General features: G+C 39.3%; 1 protein-coding gene across 2 annotated transcripts in view; it reads left to right on the top strand.

Moving 5' to 3' along the window:
* The first annotated feature begins 256 nt into the window (after positions 1 to 256).
* Positions 257 to 23,868, top strand: part of LOC149834138 (uncharacterized) — a 46,943-nt gene continuing 23,331 nt past the window's right edge. The window contains exons 1-7 of one of the 2 annotated variants that reach the window (XM_090011242.1): positions 257 to 384; positions 472 to 570; positions 13,528 to 13,692; positions 13,932 to 14,019; positions 14,814 to 14,891; positions 15,722 to 15,788; positions 15,874 to 15,973. In XM_090011242.1, the coding sequence (XP_089867368.1) occupies positions 274 to 384; positions 472 to 570; positions 13,528 to 13,692; positions 13,932 to 14,019; positions 14,814 to 14,891; positions 15,722 to 15,788; positions 15,874 to 15,973 (708 nt within the window). In that variant the 5' untranslated portion in view covers positions 257 to 273. The remainder of the gene's footprint in view (positions 385 to 471; positions 571 to 13,527; positions 13,693 to 13,931; positions 14,020 to 14,813; positions 14,892 to 15,721; positions 15,789 to 15,873; positions 15,974 to 23,868) is intronic. The other variant, XM_090011243.1, reaches the window with a different exon arrangement.

Here is a 23,868-nt window from a genome sequence, read left to right on the forward strand (position 1 = left end):
ACCTTGGTGGTCTGTTAATGCATGTCGCTGCAGTTTATAGTCAAAGAATGTTAATCAACTAATCCTGGTGGTTTAAGTGTAAATTCTGTTCTATTTTTGTCATTGACTATGAATCTGCTGCTAAAGTCAAATTGTTGTGGGTGATTTGCTGCTGTACAAATTTTATGTTATCTCAATAATTCTGATTCTGTTTATGCACTCTTATTACAGTTTTGTTGAGTTGGATTTTTCATCTAAATTAATTTTTCCAGGAACCATTATATTCGAGAACACATGGAGATCGAATTCCTGTTTGAGAGTGCGCAGATTCTTTATGATAAACTGGAAGATTTAAGCTTTGACAATGATCAATATGAAAGTCTTATATCACGCTTTATACAGCTGGTAGGACATTAGATTTTTCTTGAATATAAATAAACATAAAAACACTTATTACAGTGTTTGAGATTTATTTGAAGCCTCTGGATGCAGGTTGATTTTGGATCTGATATGGAGTACCATTTGAACTTTTTAGTTGATTGCCGAGCTGCTTTTGGTAGAACAGATCAGCTATTGGTTTGTCTTTCTATCGTGAGAAAATTTTATTATATATGTCATAATATCTTAAAGTTCTGTCTTGTAAAACCCATCATGCAATTCAGTTGGCACAGAGTACGTGCTAGATTAATCTAAATATGTTCTGCGTATTTTTTTTCAAGATCTTGTCTTGTACATGAATGTGGTTGATGAATTATATATTTGGTCACTCTTGCTGATTTTAGTTTTGCAAATATTATAGAAAAAATGAATCTTTTCCCTTCCCGTTTTCACTTAAAACCTAGTAAATTGTATTCATATCTCTTACATATTGATCTTTCTGATACACACTACTGAGAAGAGGTTCACACAATATAGGATACATAATCACTTTTAAATGTGTTCCATATTTTTTGGGATACATCTCTTCCTTGGCCATTCTATCTAATTTGATATTATTCGAAAGTATTCCCTGCATCAATGATATGATACACTTGTTTTTGTTACTAAGGCTTTGTCAACTATTCCACACCATTTACAGACACGTTGTCCACATAGATAACACACTTGTGTGTTTACCAATTGTAACCTCACTGAATATAGTGATCCATCCTATTGTTGATAATTTCAAGCCATAAAATGCTTTGTTGAGCTTGTAAACTATTTCTTCTTGCTTAGTTATGAATCTGGGTGGTCATGCCATGTTGTTTATCCTGATGATGCTGTACACTTCAGGATCCTTTATGATGATGAATGGAAATAATATTTATAGAATTAATAAATGTTAGAAACTGAAATTTAACAGAATCCTTTAATGATGACACATGTGAAAAGAAGTCGTTTCTGGGTCTTGAACCCAAGTCGGGTCTGTGCATGACCCGATTTATGTACTGGATCGGATCCAGATCCAAATGATGAAAGTCTGTTGTGATTATGTATATTGTTAGAGGGTAGTTTAGTACCCTAAAATTATGTATTAGTTATATACTCAATCTCTAATACAATGAAAACACGCTGGAACCATTTGACGTGTTTTGCAGCCTCTTCTTCAATTTTCGTTTTCTTCTTTCCTACACAGGTGAATGTGGAGGTCTTCACGTTTTAACATGGTATCACAGCGGTGTTGAAAGCTGGGCCTGAGATTGCTTTCCATAAGGAATGCCCAAAGAGATAATTTGAGTTCTTCAAGTCAGGAAAAATATCTCTATCCAACCCGATTTCTGCGTGCATCTTCTTCCCCTTCTCTTTCTATTCTATTTCGGTTCTGGTAAGAACCCGATTTCTGGGTACGTCTCCTCCCTCATTTCTTTTCATTTTGGATTCGGTAAGAACCCTTTCAGCGTGCGTCCTCTTCTTTTTCTTTTCTGTTTCGGTTCGGGTAAGAACCCTAACGTCTCTCCTTTCTGTTTATCTTCTTCTTTTCTCGTTTTGACGTCAACATGTCCTTATCTTCTTCAGATCTGATTCTCTCATAATCAGTTAACTGATCCCAGAGGCGATTCTCGTTTTTGGATACCTCGATCTGCATATTCAGTCGTTAAGATTAATGCTTGTGGTATTTCCTGTTTTCGAATTATTAATACCCCTGTTTCATGATTTATCAGATCTGGAACCACTTCTGCGTTGATATTCATTATTGAGCTGTTTAAGTCTGAATACTATACACTCTGAAATCAATATTGTGCTGCCTCAGTTTGCAAGATCCTGTTTCACGTTTTCACATTGACACTGATTCATTTTTTGATATTCAGGTTTTGTTTTGAAAACTGTTTAATCAGTGACTTGACTTTTCTGATCATGCCCGAATATAATACATTTGCCTAAATAAAAAAAAGGCAGGATATTCGAGTGATTGAATTTCTGTTTGATTCAGACTTTTCCTTTATCTTTCTTTCTCTTCTTTTCCACTATCTTTGCAAATGGACTCACCCTTCCCACAACCAGGCCTTTCCTCTAACTTTCTTAGCCAATTGGTCTCTGAAAAGCTGAATAATTCTAACTTCTTGACTTGGAAAAGGCAGATTGTTCCTTTTATAAGGAGCTAGGATCTCTCTGGTCATCTGGATGGATCAGTCTCAACACCTCCAGAATTCACGTCGCAGGAAAAGACGGACGATAAAGGGGCACAATCCATTGTTCTCAAAAATCCATATTATGTTGCTTGGATGAAAAGAGATCAAGCATTAGTGGCTTACATCACCTCAACACTCTCACAGGAAGTTCTTGTTGCCATTCCCGATGATTGTTCAACCAAAGAGCTGTGGGACAAGTTAGTTCAGACATATTCGCAGATCTCTGAAGCAAGAATTGTAATAACCTGAAAAAAAAATTGTATTGATTTGGGCCGGATTCGGACCCGACCCGAGACCACCGCCTCTCACTGTCATTAAAAGACAACGAGGCAGGCAGGAGGAGGGTTACGAAACCCCCCTCACCGCCTCTCGCCCTCTCGTCTCTCCCGACTCCCATCTCTCCTCTGCGTTGCCGAGCACCGCCACCGACGTCGGTGACCTCCCTTCTCCGGCAGCCTTCCCAGGTACGCACCCTCGCCCCTCCTCTTCTTCTCCTCCTTCGTCCGTCTCTCTCTCTCTCCCTCTCTTTTCCCCTTGTTTCTCCGTTCCGTAGGGAGGGGGGGGGAGCCACCTCCCTGCTGCCCTAGATCGCAGGGGAGGGGCAAAGCTCCCTCCCTGCGACCCCTTTTAGCGAGGGAGGGGCGGAGCCCCTCCCTGTGTCGTGCAGGGTAAGGGAGGGGCCGATTCCCCTCCTGGTGCGCTTTGGTTGCAGGGGTGGGGCCGAGCCCCCTCCCTGCATCTTTGTACGACAGGGGAGGGGCCGAGCCCTCTCCCTGCTACCTTTTACGGCAGGGGAGGGGTTGAGCCCCCTCCCTGCTTTTTGTTAAGGCAGGGGAGGGGCTGAGCCTCCTCCCTGCTCTCTGTTCCTCTAAGAAACCGACAGGGGCCTTTGGTCCCTGTCTCGTTTCCCTGTTTAGCAAGCCGACCGGGGCGGGCCTTTGGCCCCTGCCTCCGCTCCCAAAAGCTGCAGGGGGGCTGTTGGCCCCTGCACATCTCTCTTCCTCTGCTCATTTCCTGGCAGGGGCCATCGGCCCCTGCCCCTTTTTGCTGTTCCAGCAGGGGCCATCAGCCCCTGCCCTGTTTATTTCAGCAGGGACCGAAGTTCCCTGCCCTTTTTATCTTTTCCAGCAGGGGCTGATGACCCCCTGCCCTTTGTACTTTTCCAGCAAGGGCCGAAGGCCCCTGCCTTTTTAAATAACCAGCGGGGGCCGATGGCCCCTGCACCTGTTCTTTTGGCGGCAAGAGTCGTTCGGCCCTGCCCCAGCCCTATGTATCAGAGAAGTTGAGTCTTTTCCTTGTTTTTGCTTTTGTCTTGGTTGCATGTTAATATCGTATATTTGCAGCTACAACGGATTCCGCTCGCGCTCCGCGACCCGAGCCGTCAATCGTTTATACCCGCAGACGCCAGCAAACTTGCAACTCTTCGAGATAAGGGAAGATTGCACATAAGACTTGGACAATTGAATTGAGTTCAATTAACTAAAAAGGACAATTAAATAAATATATATGCATATATATATATATAATATATATATTTATACGAGTACGCATTTAACTCAAGGACGCGGTTTCGCGATCCTTGTCTTTTATTTTGCCGTTGCGCATCACGCAAAGGTTTTGCGTTGCACTCCTGCTTACAGTCCTTTACTTTGCCGTCGCGCATCGCGCAAAAGTTTTGCGTTGCACTTCTGCTTACAGCCTTTACTTTGTCGTCGCGCATCGCGCATCGCGCAAAGGTTTTGCATTACACTCCTGCTTACAGTCCTTTACTTTGCCGTCGCGCATCACGCAAAGGTTTTGCGTTGCACTCCTGCTTACAGCCTTTACTTTGCCGTCGTGCATCGCGCAAAGGTTTTGCGTTGCACTCCTTCTTACAGTCCTTTACTTTGCCATCGTGCATCGCGCAAAGGTTTTGCGTTGCACTCCTGCTTACAGTCCTTTACTTTGCTGTCGCGCATCGCGCAAAGGTTTTGTGTTGCACTGTTGCTTACAGTCATTTACTTTGTCGTCGCGCATTACGCAAAGTCTTTGCGTTGCACTCCTGCTTACAGTCCTTTACTTTGCTGTCGCGCATCACGCAAAAGTTTTGCATTGCACTCCTGCTTACAACCTTTACTTTGCTGTCGCGCTTTGCGCCCAGGCTTTTGCTTTTGCATATGTGTTACTGTCTTGCTATTGCAGATGATGCTCTGGTTTTCGCTCATTGCATAAGCGTTTGAGGCATCCTCGTCGTGGATGCAAGAGACATCTACCACACTCCCTCTTGCGATAAGAGTTCAGTTGGGAGCGAGCGATACATCCTCGTTTAAGGAGAGGGATACTTCACAAGGATCCTGGCTCTTCGTGTACGCAGTCCTGCAGAGTCGACTTGAGATTTTAGGGAGCTGCGCAAAAGCATCAAAGACTGCCCAAATCAAAGCATTTGGAAGGAGGTGATTGACTTTTGTTGAGAAATCCGTATCCCATCTATCGAGGCCGGTATCGAGTCATGCGAGGCATGTAGATACTGTAAGTTTTCTCCAAAGCCTGCGAATGAGAAATTAAGAGAAGGAAGAGAGAGAGGCTGTAATGAGTCACGGTTTCTCATAATTAGAAACCGTAACCTATTTCATTAATATATAGGCAAAGACCCTAATACATAGCCTTCACAATAACCCTGATAAGTTGGGGTTATTTACAAATATGCCATTATGTTGTGGACATGGTACATACAAGTAGTTTGGATTCGGATCCGGATCCAAACTGTAAATACAAAACATGTATACTACACTGTCTAATAGATATCCCGATAGCGGATGAGATTCGAGATAATCACATTGCCAAATGTTGGCACAAGCTGCTGGTTGTTTCAAAAGACAAAGAATGCCAAAGTATAGTTTGAGAAGCATTACATCTTTGTGAAACACTTCTGATGAGGCTCTTATTGAGGAGCTATACCCCTTTCATCCTAGAGTACTTGTAGTCGTGCACTACACGCTAGTACTGCGATGATCGGATGAGACGGTCGTGCGACCTCGAACAGTGCTAAATACACAATGCTGTAATCACATAAAATGGCCTCACATTCGCCTTCACAGACAAGATGCTCGAGTGGTTTAAAGACCACAACATAGAATGAGTCGTTAGTTAAACAACCCCTAACGCACCCATTCGCTTCTTGTTGTCTGTCAAAAGAGAGGACAGCGGTACAAAACTCCAATGGACAGGTTGTTAACAACCACCCCTACCTCCCTAGTCATTGGAGTTAGGGGAAAGGGGCTACAATAGTTAGTTCAACACTTCTGCAGAAGTTGGATGCATCACTGACACTGTTTACATGCCTTTGAGGAATCCTCTCTCGGCTAAAGTCGTCCCTTTAGGAGCGGACTCAACTAGCTATTCGGGTTATTGAAAATACATAGAATAACAGACGCCCGAACTAGTCTCAGTTGTTTCTACGTTTTTCCTGCGCGTACCCGCAGTCCAGTAATATCGAAACATAAAGTCTGTTCACACTGGTTAATTACTTGCTTTACCCCTTGGTCGAACTGCTTGGTGCTTATTGTAACGTAGCACTTATTGGCTTGCATCTCTTATGATTAATGTAATTGCATACAACTCGTAATCTACGAACTGGTGGCAACTAGGATTGATGTGACCACTTGTCTTATAAGTTGCTTATATATTGTGATATAACTGCTGTCGTATGATTGCTTATGAATTGCTTGCGATGCAATGGTTTATGCCTTACGATTAATTTAATTACTTGCTGATGGACTGAGCCATTTGATGGTAATTGTATGTATTACGAACATTGTTATGAGTGCTTGTCTTATTCAGTTGTTTTGTTTGGCTGTCAGATAGAGTTAGTTACTCTTCGCCTATAGAATCAACTAGATTGCCATATCTGCGTGTTTTCATGTGTCGTTTACGTATGCTTTGAGGTTCTATTTGAGGATTGTAATGTTTCTTGTGGCAATAATACGGTGCGTAGGATTATATGCTTCTGTGTGATGTGATTGTTATGCCACGTGATAAGAAATGTTGGAAGTATGCGATAATATGTTCATGGTTCATGGAACCTTATTAGAGGAATGGGTGATCGTGTGTTTTGTTTTACTATGTGAAGTGATACGATGCATATTGCTGATATACATGCTTGTGCCCATATTGTGGCTACTGACCCCAAGAGCGGTCAGTTGTTCGGAGTAGTCGATTGTATAGATGCATGTATCACTGAGTATGGTATTTGTTGAAGACCTGATCTTCAAAGGATTATCTGCGAGGGCGTGTATGATCAAGACCAGGGAACCAACTAGAGTGGTAGATTCTCTGTGAGGATGTACACTGTCCACGAACGGGTAGCCGCAAAGACGGTGAACTCCTGTGAGGAAGTGTATGGTCCAAGACCAGGAATACCGTCTAGGGCGGAATTCCTTGTGAGGTTATACATTTCCCAGACCAGGTGATCCGACGTTGATCTTGTTGATTGTAATAGTGGCTATCGACCCTGAGAGCGGTTATTTGTGTTGATGCGTGTATTACAATGATTTTCATTGTATATGACATTTGTTGGGGACCGACTTTCCAAAGGTTTCGCTGTGAGGGTATGTATGATCAAGACCAGGTGACCCGACTAGACTGGTAGATTCTCTATGAGGATGTACACTGTCCACGAACGGGTAACCGCAAAGACGGTGAACTCCTGTGAAGAAGTGTATGGTCCAAGACCAGGTATACCATCTAGGGCGGTAATTCTTGTGAGGTTTTACATTTCCCAGATCGAGTAATCCGGCTAGAGCGGTAGATTCTCTGTGAGGATGTACACTGTCCACGAACGGGTAGCCGCAAAGACGAGGAAGTGTATGGTCCAAGACCAGGTATACCCTCTAGGGCGGTAATTCCTTGTCAGGTCGTATATCTCCCGGACTGAGCGATTCGACGTGGATCTTGTGTTTTTGCTTACCATAAAAAGTTATGGTGAGCTGTGATGATCTTCTAAGATTGTTTGAGATAGTCAGTTATAAATCTATAGTTTTGGCTTTCTGTTTTAGCATGATTACATGCAGGACTCGGATGTGAGAATCAGATCGTTAGCGATTTTAGATAGTGATCGTGTCTTGGACCTTCTATGGAAGGGTGGGTTTTTCTGAGAAGTATGACGCCTTAGGTGAGTCATAACAGGTGACAGTTGGCCGCGTAAGGCCTTGAGAGATGGGAATAGATAAAGGTTGTTCAGGACAAAGCGTTTGTTAGAAGTAGTGAGAGCGACAAACGATGACTTGATAATGATAAGATGCAAAGACCCCGTTCTAGGAACGAGAACAAGCTTGTTACGTGGTAGTTCACAGCTTACGATCAAATGAATCGTCTTGCTACGTTTTGACAGTTGCACTGCTTACCGCTTGCACTGCTTGCCCGCTTGTACTGCTTACTGCTTGCACTACTTACCCGTTTGTGCTGCTTACCTGTTTAACTGCATATCTGCTTTAAACTGCATAACCTGCTGAATTAAATGTACTTAATTTGGTTTCCTGTAGTCTCTCTTGCGCACCTACTAGTTTTTCGCAAAACTAACCCATTCTATGGGTACAGGTGATGATTAGGTACACCATGGGCGATGGCGTGATTGCAAGATGGCTTCAGGATTTCTTCTTCCTGCTCTTAGCTCGCGTCCTGGACGTTTTGGGTTTGTAACGGATTTTCCTTGGGATATCCGAATTTTGTGAGTTTTGGTTCTTTTAGCTAACGTGCCAAAAGTTGTCAATTTGCCTTATGAATTAACAAAAGAATAGTCTTCCGCTGATTTTATGAACAAACTCTGGAGGAAAGAGATTTTTTTCTAGTCTCTTGCCTGTTTTCTGAAAGGTTCGCAAGTTTGAAATTTTGAGGCGTTACAAGAATTGTGTTTCTCAAGCGAGGATTTTAAATGATGAAGAAAGATTCGATGTCTATTATGGAGTACCTGAATAAAATGAAAGGCATTACAGATCAGCTGGCTATTGTGGGATGTGTCGTCAGTGATAAAGACAAAGTGCAACAGACCTTGAGTGGATTGGGGCCGGACTATCATGTTCTGGTGACATCTTTGTTGTGTCTTCCAAAGCTTTCAAAATTTGAAGATCTTTGTGCAAAGCTACTACAGTATGAAATGACCCTGAAAGAGTTTTCTGAGGACACCCATGTTCATTCAGGAACTCAAGATGTGCTGGCCACGAGACTGACTTATGGTAGAGGCAGATGAGGAAATTCTTTTCGAGGAAAGGGAGGACAAGGGAGAAATGTCTTTGGTGGTCGTGGTATACTTTCGACGCCCAATATACAGGGACAAAGGCCTATTCCTACCTGCTTCCTATGCAATAAGAAAGGGCATATTAAGGCAAATTGTTGGTTCAACCTTCAAAATAAGGGAAAAACTCTACAAACAGAGGCTAAGAAGGATGGAGAAGTAAAATAGTTGCTATTGGCAGCCTTAGCAGACTTAAATATGAAACAAAATGATAAAGGCATTTGGTACGTCGATTTCGGAGCAGCGACACACGTCTCAGGTGATGCAGTTAAACTCTTGAATCTTACTCCTTATGTTGGTAAGAATAGCATAGTCACAAGAGATGGTTCTCATCACTCCATCTCACATATTGGAAATGCCATTATACCCATGCCAAAATCTCCTCTTAATCTTTCAAATGTTATTCATGCACCTAATATCCAGAAGAACATTGTTTCTATCTCAAAACTTGTTGATGATGTTAATGCTTCAGTTGAATTTACTCCCTCTTCTGTTTATGTCAAGGATCTTCGCACGAGGGAGACATTCGCTAAGGGAAAGAGACAAGGCAACATGTACATCTTCCAAGAAGATCCCTCATTCTCTATTCATTCTGCTGATTCACCCTTGAAGCCTCATCAACATTCATCTTTTGTTCCTTCTAAATATGTGTTCGCCATTTCTGAATGTAATAATCCAACTCTTTGGCATAGTCGTTTGGGTCATTGTGGTCGTCATTTTATTGAAAAACTTATCTCAAATAATTTCATTCCTAAGTCCAGTCTAGGTTCAGAAGCCAGTGAAATAAAGTGTCCTAGTTGTCATTTATGTAAGAGTCATGTTTTGTCTTTCAATTCAATTAATAAGAGAGCTTCAAGGCCTTTTGAGATCATATGTTCTGATGTCTGAGGCCCCGCCCCAATTGCTTCTGTTTTTGGTAGCAAATATTACCTCATTTTCATTGATAGTTATTCACGCTATACTTGGATATTCTTCATGAAACACAAATCAGAATTTTTTGGATTGTTTCAAAATTTTCATTCCTTTGTCAAAAATCATTTCTCTACCAACATTCTCAATTTCCAATGTGATGAAGGAGGTGAATTCTCTTTCGGTGATTTTGTTAGTTTCCTTCTACATAATGGGATAAAGAGAAGAGTGTCTTGCCCACATACACCTCAACAAAATGGAATTGCAAAGATAAAGCATCGACATATTGTTGAGAGTGCAATGAGCATGATGCACGAGACTAATTTACCTATCACTCTATGGACAGAAGCTTTCCACTCCACAGTCCATGTGATAAATCGATTGCCCATGACCATTTTAGAAAATAAGTCACAATTTTTCTCTCTATTTGGGATACACCCTGACTATCATGAATTACGTGTGTTTGGATGTGTTTGCTATGTTCACGTTGACAACTCATTAAGAAATAAGTTTCAGGACAAAGCATTGAAGTGCAGGTTTGTGGGATATGCTGACGACTATAAGGGGTATAGGTGTTATGATTCATTGAGCAAACACGCCAAAATATCGAGGAATGCCGTTTTTGACGAGATGAACTTTGACGATCAGCCCGTTAATCCAAGTTTTCATATTGCTAGTTCAAGTCCCAGTGTTGAGGTGTACTATATATGGTTAAATTCAGAACTCTTCTCCAATGCTAAAGAAGATTGTCCTACAGATTGCAGCCAGAAGGAGATATGTCAGGAGTCATCAAATGTATCCTAACCAGAAGAGGTTACCACACAAAACTTGGAGCCAGTAAGGTATAAGGGTGTTGTATACACCCGGCGAGAGAAAGAGCAAGAGCCCTTATCCATTTCTTGTGATAACGATTTTGGTCCTTCTACTTCCGCTCCACAGATGTTGGACATCAAAAGATCCACCTGGACCTGACACCCACTTGACAGGTGGGTAAGCTATAAAAATTTTTCATTGGATTTTCAACTGTTCCTAACATCCATAAATAAAGAGAATGAGCCTCTCACATTTTATCAAGCTGCAAATTCTAGAAGATGGATCGAAGCAATGAATGAAGCAATGGAAGCTTTACATGAATGTGGTACATGGGAAGTTGTGCCTAGACCACTAGATAGAAATATAGTTAGGTCAAAATGGGTGTACTATTGGGTCAAAATGGGTGTACAAGATAAAATATAAACCAGATAGGAGCATTGAAAGGTATAAAGCTAGACTTGTAGCCAAAGGATTCACACAAGAATAAGGACAAGATTTTGATGAAACTTTTAGTCCTGTTGTTAAGATGAGAACCATTCGTATTGTGTTGGGTCTAGCCATTGAACATGGATGGACGTTGAGTAAGTTAGATGTAAAAAATGCATTTTTACATGGGGACCTAAAAGAAGAAGTCTATATGGAACAACCCACCGGGTATGCAGAACAAGATGCCAATCACTATGTATGCAAGTTGAAAAGAGCTCTCTATGGATTGAAACAAGCTTCTCGGTCCTGGTTCGAGAGTTTTTCGTTGGAAATACAAAAGTACGGTTTCTCTCGGTCTCTTCTAGATCACTCATTATTCATCTACAATGAATGAGATGTGACCACTCTTCCATTAATATACGTCGATGATATTATTATCACAGGGAACTACAGAAGCCATATTGAGGAAGTAAAGAAGCTATTAAATCAAAGATTTAAAATGAAAGATCTCGGTGATCTGCGATATTTTCTTGGGTGGAAGTTGATAAATCATGTGATGCACTTACTCTTACTCAACACAAATACACGATGGATATTCTTAGTAGAGCAGGCATGAAAGATTGTAATCCATTGGCAACTCCAAGCATCGTCCATCAAAAATTGAGTTCTAAAGAAGGGGATTTATATGAAGATCCCACTAGATATCGTAGCATTGTGGGCATGTTACAATATCTGACTTTTACTAGACCCGACATAGTCTATTTGGTAAATCAAGTATCTCAGTTTATGCATGAACCTCATACATCGCACATGGAGGCAGTTAAGCGAACACTTTGTTATCTAAAGGGTACAATTGGTGATGGGTTGGTATACAGGAAAAGTGAATTAAATAAAGGTGGCCATGAAATCATTATCTATGCTAATGCTGATTGGGCGGGTGACCCAAATAAACGATGGTCGGTTATTATAGTTTCATTGGATCGAACATGGTCTCTTGGAGTAGTAGAAAGCAAAAGGCAGTTGCTAGGTCAAGTACAGAGGCTGAATCCAGATCGATGACTGTTGTCACTGCTGAAGCTACGTGGATAAGACATCTCTTAACAGAGATGGGATAACCGATTGTTCGATCACTTCTGTTGTGTGATAATCAAAGTGTCATCAATATGTTCTTTAACCCCATTTATCATAGTCGAGCAAAGCATATTGAGATAAATCAGCATTTCGTCAGGAAAAAGGTTGAAGAAAAGGAGATTGAGCCTATGTTTGTGCGAACTGAAGAGCAAGTTGCAGATATATTCACCAAAGGACTGACAAAGGACATATTCTGGTTTCTAAAAGGCAAGTTGTTCATGGTCCAGGTTCATGCACAACTTGAAGGAGGCTGAAAAGAAGTCGTTTCTGGGTCTTGAACCCAAGTCGGGTATGTGCATGACCTGATTTCTGTAATGGATCGGATCCAGATCCAAATGATGAAAGTCTGTTGTAATTATGTATATTGTTAGAGGGTAATTTAGTACCCTAAAATTATATATTAGTTATATACTCAATCTCTAATACAATGAAAACACGCTGGAACCATTCGACGTGTTTTGCAGCCTCTTCTTCAATTTTCGTTTTCTTCTTTCCTGCACAGGTGAATGTGGAGGTCTTCACGTTTTAACAACATGGTCTATAAGGCATAAAATATGTGATCATTCTTTTTTGTTGCCCAAGTAACTTGAACTGAAGCTTTCTTCTTCTTTTTTTTATATTAAAACCACCCCGACTATTAGAGACCTAGCTGCGCTGGCTCTGCCTGCCGTACTTATGGTCACTGTCCTGGCAGCATAAACCTCTGTGGGCTTATCCCTTGCCCCCAGGGAGTCGCCATGCTTCGGCTTGCACAGGGGGTGACATTCATGGGATTTGAACCTAGACCACCTGCCTAGCGGCCTAGGTCCGATCCCACTATGCCAAAACCATTTCAGGTGAACTGAAGCTTTCTTATCTATGTTTTTTTTCTGCTTTCTCTAGAAAACTAAAATAGTATTTGTGATCCTTATTGGGATTACTTGCAGGTGTTTTCCTTTTCTGTGTTTATCCATTTGTGGCAGGGCCACATTTGTGGTCATGTCTTGAACTACAAAGGAAATCTGCACACCATATGGGAAGTCTGAGGATCAGTTGGCTGAGGCCCCGTACTCTAGGAGTCTTACGTTAATTGCAAAATTAAAGCCATTTTTTCTTGTCTTCCTTTTTTGCAGAATTTATGTATAAAATGAACTCATCTTCTTTGTTGCTTTCTTGAGGCTATGATTATCAGCTGATATGACTATGAGCTTTTATCAAACATCGCATAGTTAGTTTGACATATACTATTTTCTAATGTAGATTATATTCTAGAGAGTGCTCCATTAGCATGTTTGTGTCTTCTCTATTACTAATAGTGAGCCATTTAAAACATTGAAAATGCAGTGTACTTTACCCAGAGTTTTCTCTTTACACTGCTGATGTTTTAATTTGCTTTATAATTTAATTTGACAGGATACTATTGTACACTCCAGCAATTATTTGGCTGTCAGGGTTATGAAAGCATCAGGAAACCGTTCTGATGGTTTTATAAAAGCATGTCTTGCTTTCACTGAGGTCACTATCCTTTCAATTATGGACAATATTAGGCGTGTCAATCTCTCTATTGAAACAGCAGAGGTGCTTATCTACTTTTTGATTTTCATTTTTGGTGTTTGTGCATGTTTGCACCTATGTCACATGGATACTTCATTTTGGCCCCTCGCGTCCCCTCATATACTAGTCATATTGAAAACCTAGTACAGCCGTATCCATGTGACATAGGTCTGCATTCACACAAGTATGTGTATTTATTGCTTTTTTCTTTGGAAGATCTGTATCATTCCTGTTTCTGCATTATCCTTCTTTTGCTATGTCAGATTGCATTGCAGCATGGCTTACTATCTCATACTGAAGGTCTTATTGGTGTTGCAATAAGCAGTTTTGAAAGCATAGACCAGAAAAGTGGTGTGTGTTCTGAACATATTTCAATTGCTTTTGTTTATTTGAATGGTTTGCATGATAAGTGATTAGAGCTCTGAACGACAATTATCCCATATTTTATCTGCATCTGGATTACTACAAATTGGATCCCATGAAATTTCTGATTCCAATAAAACCATTTCAATAGCCAGTTGCTAGAGCTTAATGCTAGAACTGTTATTTGCAAATATTATTGTGAGATTGGGATCAGAATAAGTGACTGAATCAGATGACTGCTAGTCTCATTTTGTGGCATGCTTAATATACTTTTGTATTACTCAATGCTGCAAAAGAGAAAACCTTGTTCTATGCTATCAATTTATGAATAATGATTTCAAGACATTATGATTCATAAATCTTAAATGAAGAAGGAATTAATCGCAAGATACAATACCTATTCTTAGTTAGGCAATTTTTTTGGCTTGATGTGTATGTGTCCCCTTATGTCGTGAAGTGACTCGTGTTTGTGCTGATGTCCTGAAGTGGCTCGTGTTTGTGCTCCATATATTCAGTTGTACAAATATTAGAAAGGTAAATGAGGAGAATCTAAACTTTCTCCAAGTAAGATTTGAGAGATCAACTGTGCTGCATTGTCTTTTATGTGAAAGCCTCCAAAAAACTTGCACTTTTTCTGCATGGCTGTTTAGTTAATTAAACTGTCTTTATCTGTTCTGAATATTATGCACTCCCATGTTTTCAGTTAGCATAGCTTTTGTCTCCTTACATCTTGCTTGGATTTCCTGATTTTAATAGAACATTGAGTATGTTGGTTTTTGCAGGTTCTATTTCCAACTTTGATGCTGAAAGAGTTATCTCCTCAATTCAAAACTTGTGTAGCTTCTTAATCATGGTTCCAGGTTCTTATTCACATGAAGATCCTTCACATAAATTGATGAAGCAGAATAAGTTAAATGTGAAATAGATATTAATATTATTCAAATGCTAAATTAGCAATATAGATATCAGTCTTTCCAATATGTTAATTTTATGATGTTTTCCATAACTAAGTAGAAATGATTCTAAGATTGTTCAAATAGATGGCCTCCAGATGTCGACTCATTACATTTGTCTCCAAGTGATTGAGGATTAATTTGGTGGAAAAAATGAAATTGAAACCCTAAACTTTTGATTATTGAAAACCCTAAAGACTGTGGGGGTGGGGGGTGGGGCACAGTGAGGTGGGTGTTTGGGAAGAACTTTAGGGTGGAACATTTTTGAAGTACAAGTTCACCAAAAATGTCCAAAAGACTTAAATGAAGAAGTCCTTGGGAAACTTTTTTGAAAGTGAAAAGGCAATCTGCTTAAATGGCACAAAGATTATTGCATGATACAGTGTGGGGTAATTTCCAAATGGGTACTTACGTTTTCATCATAATTCAAAAATGTACTTATGTTTTGAAAATTTTCAAAAGTGCACCTAAACTTTCTTATGGTTAATCAAGAAAAACAATGGGCAGTTTTGGTATTAAATTTATAGCAAAATTTTTATCACCTTTAAAAGTTTATTAATCACTTCTCCAAATTTTGTACAATAAAAATGTTTTCACTGTACTGAACTTGATTTGTCTGCTCTTTTAGTTGATATTTTGTGTGATTTGCAAACTATTGTTCATAATGTACTCTTATCACTTATGCCCTTTTTAGTTCTCTGTGCCCTGATTGTTCTCTCTCTCTCTCTCTCTATCAGCTGATTCAGAACATGGTGTATGTAATTTTTTGAGGAGGTTGTTGGACTTCGCTAATTGTATGTTATGGTAAGCTTATCTTTGCATTGGTTAGAGGCCTATTGTTATGAACACCTTTAAATGTTGCAATTTGTTCCAAATCTTGTTGCTGCAGGATGACTCCTAGATTGATAGGCAAACTACTTTGTGCCGTTATCTCAGTTGCTGCAGCAATTTCTCAGAGAAGCCTTCCATACCATGTATTTAGTGATGGGGTATGGCATTTACACATATTTTTCATTTATTCTTTCATATTCAGATGCAAAGAGAGTTAGTGGATGATCAGTTTTTCCTCACATCCAGACATTGATATTGTGATATTTTTAAATAGGTAAGATTGGAAGATATCTTCACATTTTCTATTTTAGACTATTATTCTTTTTATTCTGGAAAAGTCACATGTAACCTTATAATAGTAGCACTTCTTAGTCTTATGTATTCTTTTATGTCCATTTTGTGCCTTGCCCTCCTTTTTGTGTTTGATTCATACAACAAACAACAACAACAACAACTACGCCTTCATCCCAAAACAATTGGGGTCAGCGATATGAACCAAAAAAGAAATTCATTTTGGGTCTTCCACATGAATCCTTTTCCTCCAATCATTTCTATCCAACGCCATGTCCTCGGTGAGGTTCAAAGCATTCATATCCTTTCCTATCATCTCCATCCAAGTCTTCCTAGGCCTACCCCGACCTCTTTTAACTAATATATTTTCCCATTTCTCCAACCTTCTAACTGGAGCATCATTAGGCCTTCGCCAAATATGTCCAAACCATCGTAAACGATTCTCTCGCATCTTATTTTCAATGGGTGCAACACCTACTTTCTTACGTATCTCTTCGTTCCGAATCTTATCTTTTATTGTATTTCCACACATCCATCTAAGCATCCGCATCTCAGCTACACTCATATTTTGAATATGATGTCTCTTGGCAGCCCAACATTCCGTACCATATAGTAAAGCGGGTCTAATAGTCGTCCTATAAAACTTTCCCTTCAACCGCAATGGCATTCTACGATCGCACAGCACTCCAGTAGCACTTTTCCATTTCATCCACCCAACCTTTATCCTATGATTTACATCTCCATCAATTTCTCCATACTTTTGAATGATGGATCCCAAATATTTGAAATAATCATTCACCGGTATATCTTGCTCACCAAGCTTCACTACACTCCCATCACTACTCCGTTGCTTACTAAACCGACATTCCATATATTCAGTCTTACTCTTACTCAACTTAAAACCTCTAGCTTCCAATGTCTGTCTCCATAATTCTAACTTAGCATTAACCCCAGCTCTAGACTCATCAATCAAAACAATATCATCAACAAACAACATACACCACGGTACATTTTCTTGAATTGATCTCGTAAGCTCATCCATCACAATCGCAAATAGGAAAGGGCTTAAAGCAGATCCTTGATGTAACCCAACCGTTATCGGAAACTTGGTTGTCACCCCTCCACAAGTGCGGACATTGGTTACTACTCCTTCATACATATCTTTAATTATACTAATGTACTTGAGAGAAACACCTTTCTTCATCATTGTCCACCAGAGAGCGTCCCTAGGTACTCTATCGTATGCCTTCTCTAAATCAATAAAAACCATATGCAAATCTTTGTTCCTCTCTCTATATCTTTCAATAAGTTGTCTAAGAAGATGTATAGCTTCCATAGTTGATCTTCCAGGCATAAAACCAAATTGATTCTCCGATATCATGACAACCTTCCTCAACCTAGACTCAATCACCCTCTCCCAAAGTTTCATAGTATGACTCATGAGTTTTATACCACGATAGTTTGTGCAATCTTGTATATCACCCTTATTCTTATATAAAGGCACCAAAGTACTCTTCCTCCACTCATTAGGCATCTTATTTGTTCTCCAAATCAAGTTAAAAAGATTTGTCAACCATTCTAAACCTTTCTCTCCCAAGCATTTCCAAGCCTCGATAGGTATACCATCTGGGCCAACTGCCCTTCTTGATTTCATTTTCTTCAAAGCCTCTGCAATTTCTTTCTTTTGAATCTTGCGCATGAAGTCACGATTTATCTCATGAAAAGGAATGGAGAAGTCTCCAAGATCTTGAGCATGACTATCATTAAATAGCTTATCAAAATAATCTTTCCATCTCTCCTTAATCTCCTCATCTTTGACTAAAACCATTTGCGTTTCATCTTTGATACATCTAACCATACCCAAATCCCTCGATTTCCTATCTCTCATTTTTGCAATCCTATAAATATCCTTCTCACCCTCTTTGGTATCCAACTTGTCATAAACCTCCTTATATACCTTATCCCTTGCGTTCCGAACTACTTTTTTAGCTTCCTTCTTTGCTATCATATACTTCTCCAAATTCTCATTATCACGACTTTTACTTAGATTTCTATAACACTCTCTTTTAACCTTAATAGCTAATTTGACATCTTCGTTCCACCACAATGTATCCTTACCTAGCGGTGCACCGCCTTTAGACTCACCCAATACCTCCTTAGCCACCTTTCTCATGCCACCCGCTATCTTATTCCACATAGATTTTGAATCCTCCTCGAGACACCAATCAACTTCTTTAACTACCCGCTCTACAAACATTCCTTGTTTAGCTCATTTCAGTGCCCACCACTTAATTCTAGGATCTATCCTATGTCTATCCCTTTTGCGGCATTGTCTAATTGTAAGATCTAAAATTAAGACTCTATGTTGTGTAGCTACACTTTCTCTCGGTATAACCTTACAATCGATGCAACAACCCCTATCTCTCTTTCTAAGTAGGAAAAAATCTATCTGACTCGTATTAACCCCACTTTTAAATGTTACTAGGTGAGACTCTCTTCCTAAACCAAGTGTTTGCTAAGATCATATCATAGGACAAACAAAAATCTAAAATCCTTTCTCCACTATCGTTTCTTTCTCCTATACCATAGCCTCCATGGATACTCTCAAATCCATCCCTACTAATGCCTACATGTCCATTAAGGTCACCGCCGATGAAAAGCTTTTCTCCATAAGATGTCTCTTGTATTACTCCATCTAAATCTTCCCAAAATTGATGCTTAATGGAATCATCTAAACCTACTTGAGGTGCATAAACACTAATAATATTAATAATATCCGTACCTAATACTAATTTAATAAGTAAAATTCTATCACCCTTCCTACGGACCTCAACTACATTATCTATAAACTGACGACTCATAACAATCCCTACTCCATTCCTATTCCTATTTATTCCTGTATACCAAATCTTATATCCCCAAGGTTCTATCACTTTAGCTTTCTCACCTACCCATTTGGTCTCTTGAAGACATAAAATATCAATCTTTCTCCTACACATAACATCTACTAACTCTACCAACTTACCAGTTAAAGACCCTATGTTCCAAGTGGCTAACCTAATTTTATGGTCTTGGACTAACTTCTTTACCCCCACCCGTCCAACAAAGTGAGGGAACCCTTGCCTATTTGACACCACACCCGGGCGCCGGTGTGACGCGTCGCTTCTGGGCGACGACCTAGCAACCCTTGCACATTTATCACTGCCTCCGGGCCTAGAGAGTACAGCGCGTCGCTCAGTAGGGAACGCCCCCAACGAAATTCTCATATTGGTTCATTTTCATAGGATATGACAAAGTGTTTGATTCATGTATGCATAAAATATGGCCTTGCATATTTTGAGTGAAAATCTACACCTCTTGCTGCTCTCTTTTCTATCATTGTCTGATAGCAAAGATTTTCCATCCTTGTTTTCTCTTGTAGGCTAATTAGTTCATCACCCTCTTAACACCATATAAGTGTAGCGAAATAATGTGCACAAATATAATTATGAATGTGCACAAATACAAATTCACCTAGGGCAATACACAATAAGCCACACAAGGCTCAGAAGAGTCAGAACAAGAGCTTAATAGCACAAGCACACATGCCACTAATGGGCTGAACAGCACACTTAAAAAAATGCTCAAAGCAAGCATAAAGAATATGGGAGAGCTTCCCATATTTATATACAAGGGAGGCTCAACTAGCCATTCAGCTAGTCCACCAGCTACTCAAACTATCCGTTAGACTAGCCCAACAGCTAGTTGGGCTAGTCGCGATGGCTATTGCAGCTTGGACAGAAATGCCCCTAATGGGCAATACTTATTACAAAAATAAGAAAATACAAATAAAAAACCCAGGATACAATCTATAAAACTAAAATACATATATATATATATATATATATATATATATATATAGAGAGAGAGAGAGAGAGAGAGAGAGAGAGAGAGCTGCCTACCTCCCTAGCCTAACCAAAACACACTTTTTGTGGCCGTTGTATCTAAATGAGCCACAAAATGAGGTATTTAATGCCCCTTTTTGACCCAACCCCATGCCTTTCCCCCATTTCGCATGGTCCTCTCTCTATGCATGCTGCACCATTCTGCTAAAGCAGGGGGTCTCCCCGCATGCACACCCTCTCCTTCTCTTCTCTATCCCCGATTGCCGAATGAAATCCATAGAGAGTCTCGCTGGAGATGTGGGTAGTGTGCAGAGGTGAGGCTCCGGGCATGCGTGTGAGAGGCAACCGGACACCAGCCTCCCATCAACAGCTGCAGCCGTAGCCCATTGCCCCTCTCCCTCTCTCTCCCTTTTGCACGCCAAGCTGGAGAGAGCGTCCTCGCCGGTAGGTTTCCCCATGTTTGAGTCGTCTCTCTCGCTCGGGATTTCTATTTTTTTTATTTTGTTTTCTTCTTCGTCATATTCTTCTTCTCCATTTGCCACAATCACCTCTCTTCATGCTGATGACGAACATCGGCGGAGACAAGGGGGTAGCTGTATCATGCATTGCCAGAGAAATCCCTGTTAGAATATACATATCTTATATATATTCACACACACACACACACACACACACACATATATATATATATATATATATATATATATGTTTTTCTTCTTTGTAATAGGTAATACCCTCTAGGGTTATTGTGGTAATTTTGTACATGTAATAGGCTCTCCCCTTTAGGGGCAGAACTGACCACTTTTTTATTTTATTTTTATTCTATCCTTTACACTTTTGTAAAGGTCAGTTTTGTCTTTAAGTAAATATAGCTGTTAGGAATCTCCAACAGTTATATTTCTAGCTGTTGGGGCCTTTCCCAACATATATGGGTCCTGTTGACCCTCTTGTTTGTATATAAATAAGGACCTCTTGTCCCATTAGATTGTATGCATTTTCCTAATGCATATTTGATAAGTAAAGATTATTTTTTAAAGATTGTGTTCTTGTGTTGGCTTTGTTAGTGCTCCTTTGTGGGTTGTTTTTGTGCTCTTGCCTATAATAGGCATTCTATATTTGAATATTTGAGGATTCATTACATGACATCATTCTTGTGAAACTTTTGTGCGTGTGGACGTGAGATCATGGATTGTGGGCTCGTGGTGTCCAAAAGAAGTCCGCTTCTATTATCTTACTCTCTCTCTCTCTCTATATATATATATATATATATATATATATATATATATATATACATTTTTTTTTTCTGTGGAGGAACGAAAAACCATCATCACCATTCCCATGAGACTCAATGACACCAACTATGTGATATGGGCATCCATAGTTAAGCATCAATTTTGGAAAAATGGTCAATGGGGCTTGGTGGATGGCATCGAGAAGGAGCCAAAGCTAGTGCTTACAAAGAACGACAATGGCAAGGAGTGACGCTTCAAGGAGATGATATGACTAGAGCCGTTGTCGTTTACGAGAAGAGATAAAAAGATTCATTCCAAAACTATGGGGTAACTCATTAATATTGTTGACATAAAGAAGTGTTGTAGTTTGACAAAATTTGATTTTGCTAATGATGCTTGAAAATATCTCAAAGATATATATTCTTTAAAAGATATAGCTCATAGATGTAACCTTCAAAATAAAGTGAGAACCATGACCCAAGGAGACATGAGCATAAGATAATATTACAATGTTCTTTCTCTCCTTTGGGACGAGTTAGCCCTTTTAGAGCCTAAGTGGTATTGTCCCCTAGACATAGAGTTCCGTAAAAACAAATTAAAACATGACATTTTTACCAATTTATTAATGGGCTTAGACCTGAGTTTGAGGGGTCAAGTCAGTCCTCCTTCCATAGTTGAAACTAAAAAAATTAATTATGGAAGAGAATAGATTGAAGAAACCTTCCTCCACCAAAGATGAAAAATCGGTGCTTGCTATGTCAATGTCCGAAAATTACACAAAAGTCTACAAGCCTTCTCACCTTGGGATGAATGCAAATAACTATGATTCCAAAAAGAAAATCATGTCATTTTTGCAATGAACCAGGCCACATCAAGCCTTTTTGCCCAAAAAGGAAGAGAGAAGATAGAAGAGAAGAAAAGAGAGTGGCTTCCATGGGGCCATCATTTGAGAAAGGTGGTGTAGATGAAAGCTCCAAAAGTATTGAAGCTATGTCATTTGCTCCTCTTGTAGAGGCATTACAACTACTAAAAAATCAATCATCTTCCTTTTCCAGTGCGGCTATTTGTACATGTGTAGACCTCGGTAAGACTTCTTGGATTCTTGATTCCGGTACTTCCTTCCATATGACTCCTAATGAACCCATACTATCCGAATGTCATATTAACCCCAATGATTCCTATGTTTCAACTGTCGATGGGACATCTTTAAAAATCAAAAGTTTTGTTATTTTGAAAAACTTATAAAAATAATCAAAATTTTTATGTACCAAACATTATAGTACCAAAAATTGAATTTAAATCTCTATCCGTTTCACGTATTGCCAACCATAGATGTAGGATCTCTTTTTCATCTAGTGGTTGCTTGGTACAGGATCTTCAGTTCGAGAAGCCTATTGGGCGATGCCATTGAAGAGGAAATCTCTACTACATAGACAATTTAAAATTATCTAATCAAGCTTTTTTGTAATTTTGTTGAAAAGAAGGATATAGAAAATTGGCATAGAAGATTAGGATATCCAAGTATGTCAAAATTGTATGTTTTCTTGAAAATTATAATGGAAAAGACTTGGTTTGTGAATATTGTATTCTTGGAAAAATAAAATCTTTACCTTTTAGATCTAGTCATTTTGTCTCTAAAAAACTGCTTGAGCTAATACATTCGGATGTATGGGGCCGACACCAATTATGTCTAAAGGACGAGTATCATATTATGTCATATTTTTGGATGATTATAATAGACACACATGGATTTACTTTCTTCGACTCAAATCCAAAGTATTTGATTGTTTTAAAAAATTTCATAGTTATGCTAAAAATCAATTTAAAGCTATTATTAAAATTCTTAGATCCGATTTCGGAGTAGAATTCTTATCAAATGATTGCAAAGATTATCTTGACTAGAGCTACCAGAAGCTTCTTAGATAAGTGGGAAGCCTGCTTCCCCAAAATTCACTTCGGAAGCGTGATACTCCTTGCTTCCGAAACTTGATGAGAATATCGATTCTTCCACACTTCTCATATGCTTTTCACACGCGTCATCTATTCTTCTTATATGTTCTCTCACTCTACTTTTCATGTTTTTTATGTGTTTCCTGTCACGCTTCTTACTCACTTTCATGTGCTCTCTCAATTGGCAGTCATCATTTTTACATTTTGTTAAAAAATTAATTCTTACTCTAAAAAATCATGAAATTTAAGAATAATCACTTTTATTTTAGTTTTTATTTGCTTTCTATTTTGATTCTCATTTAATTCTTATAGTGTTGTTTTTTTATTCATCGCTTCCCTTCCTATACATTAGGGACTGAAATACCTTTTTTGTTGTTTATTTATTTTATGCTTTTTCAATGTAAACTCTTTTGACTGTTGGAGTGTCGGTCCAACTAGTCGTTGGACTGCACTCCAACAGTCATAAATATGACTGTTCCCTTAATGCCTTGTGAGGCTCTATAAATAGAGCCTCACCCCATATGTGATCTCATGCTTTTTCAAAAGCATTTTGTGAGTAAATACAATCTCTTTTATTCTTGTGAGCTTTGTGCCTTTTATTCTATTGTGAATTCATATTTTTTTGTCTCTTTTGTGCGATTTTTGTTGGTCCATTAGAGACCATTTTATATTTGTGCACTTGTGTAGCCTCTCATT

This window comes from Nuphar pumila, chromosome 6 (assembly GCF_984573655.1).
Source record: "Nuphar pumila chromosome 6, dmNupPumi1.hap1.1, whole genome shotgun sequence".
Lineage (NCBI taxonomy): Eukaryota > Viridiplantae > Streptophyta > Magnoliopsida > Nymphaeales > Nymphaeaceae > Nuphar > Nuphar pumila.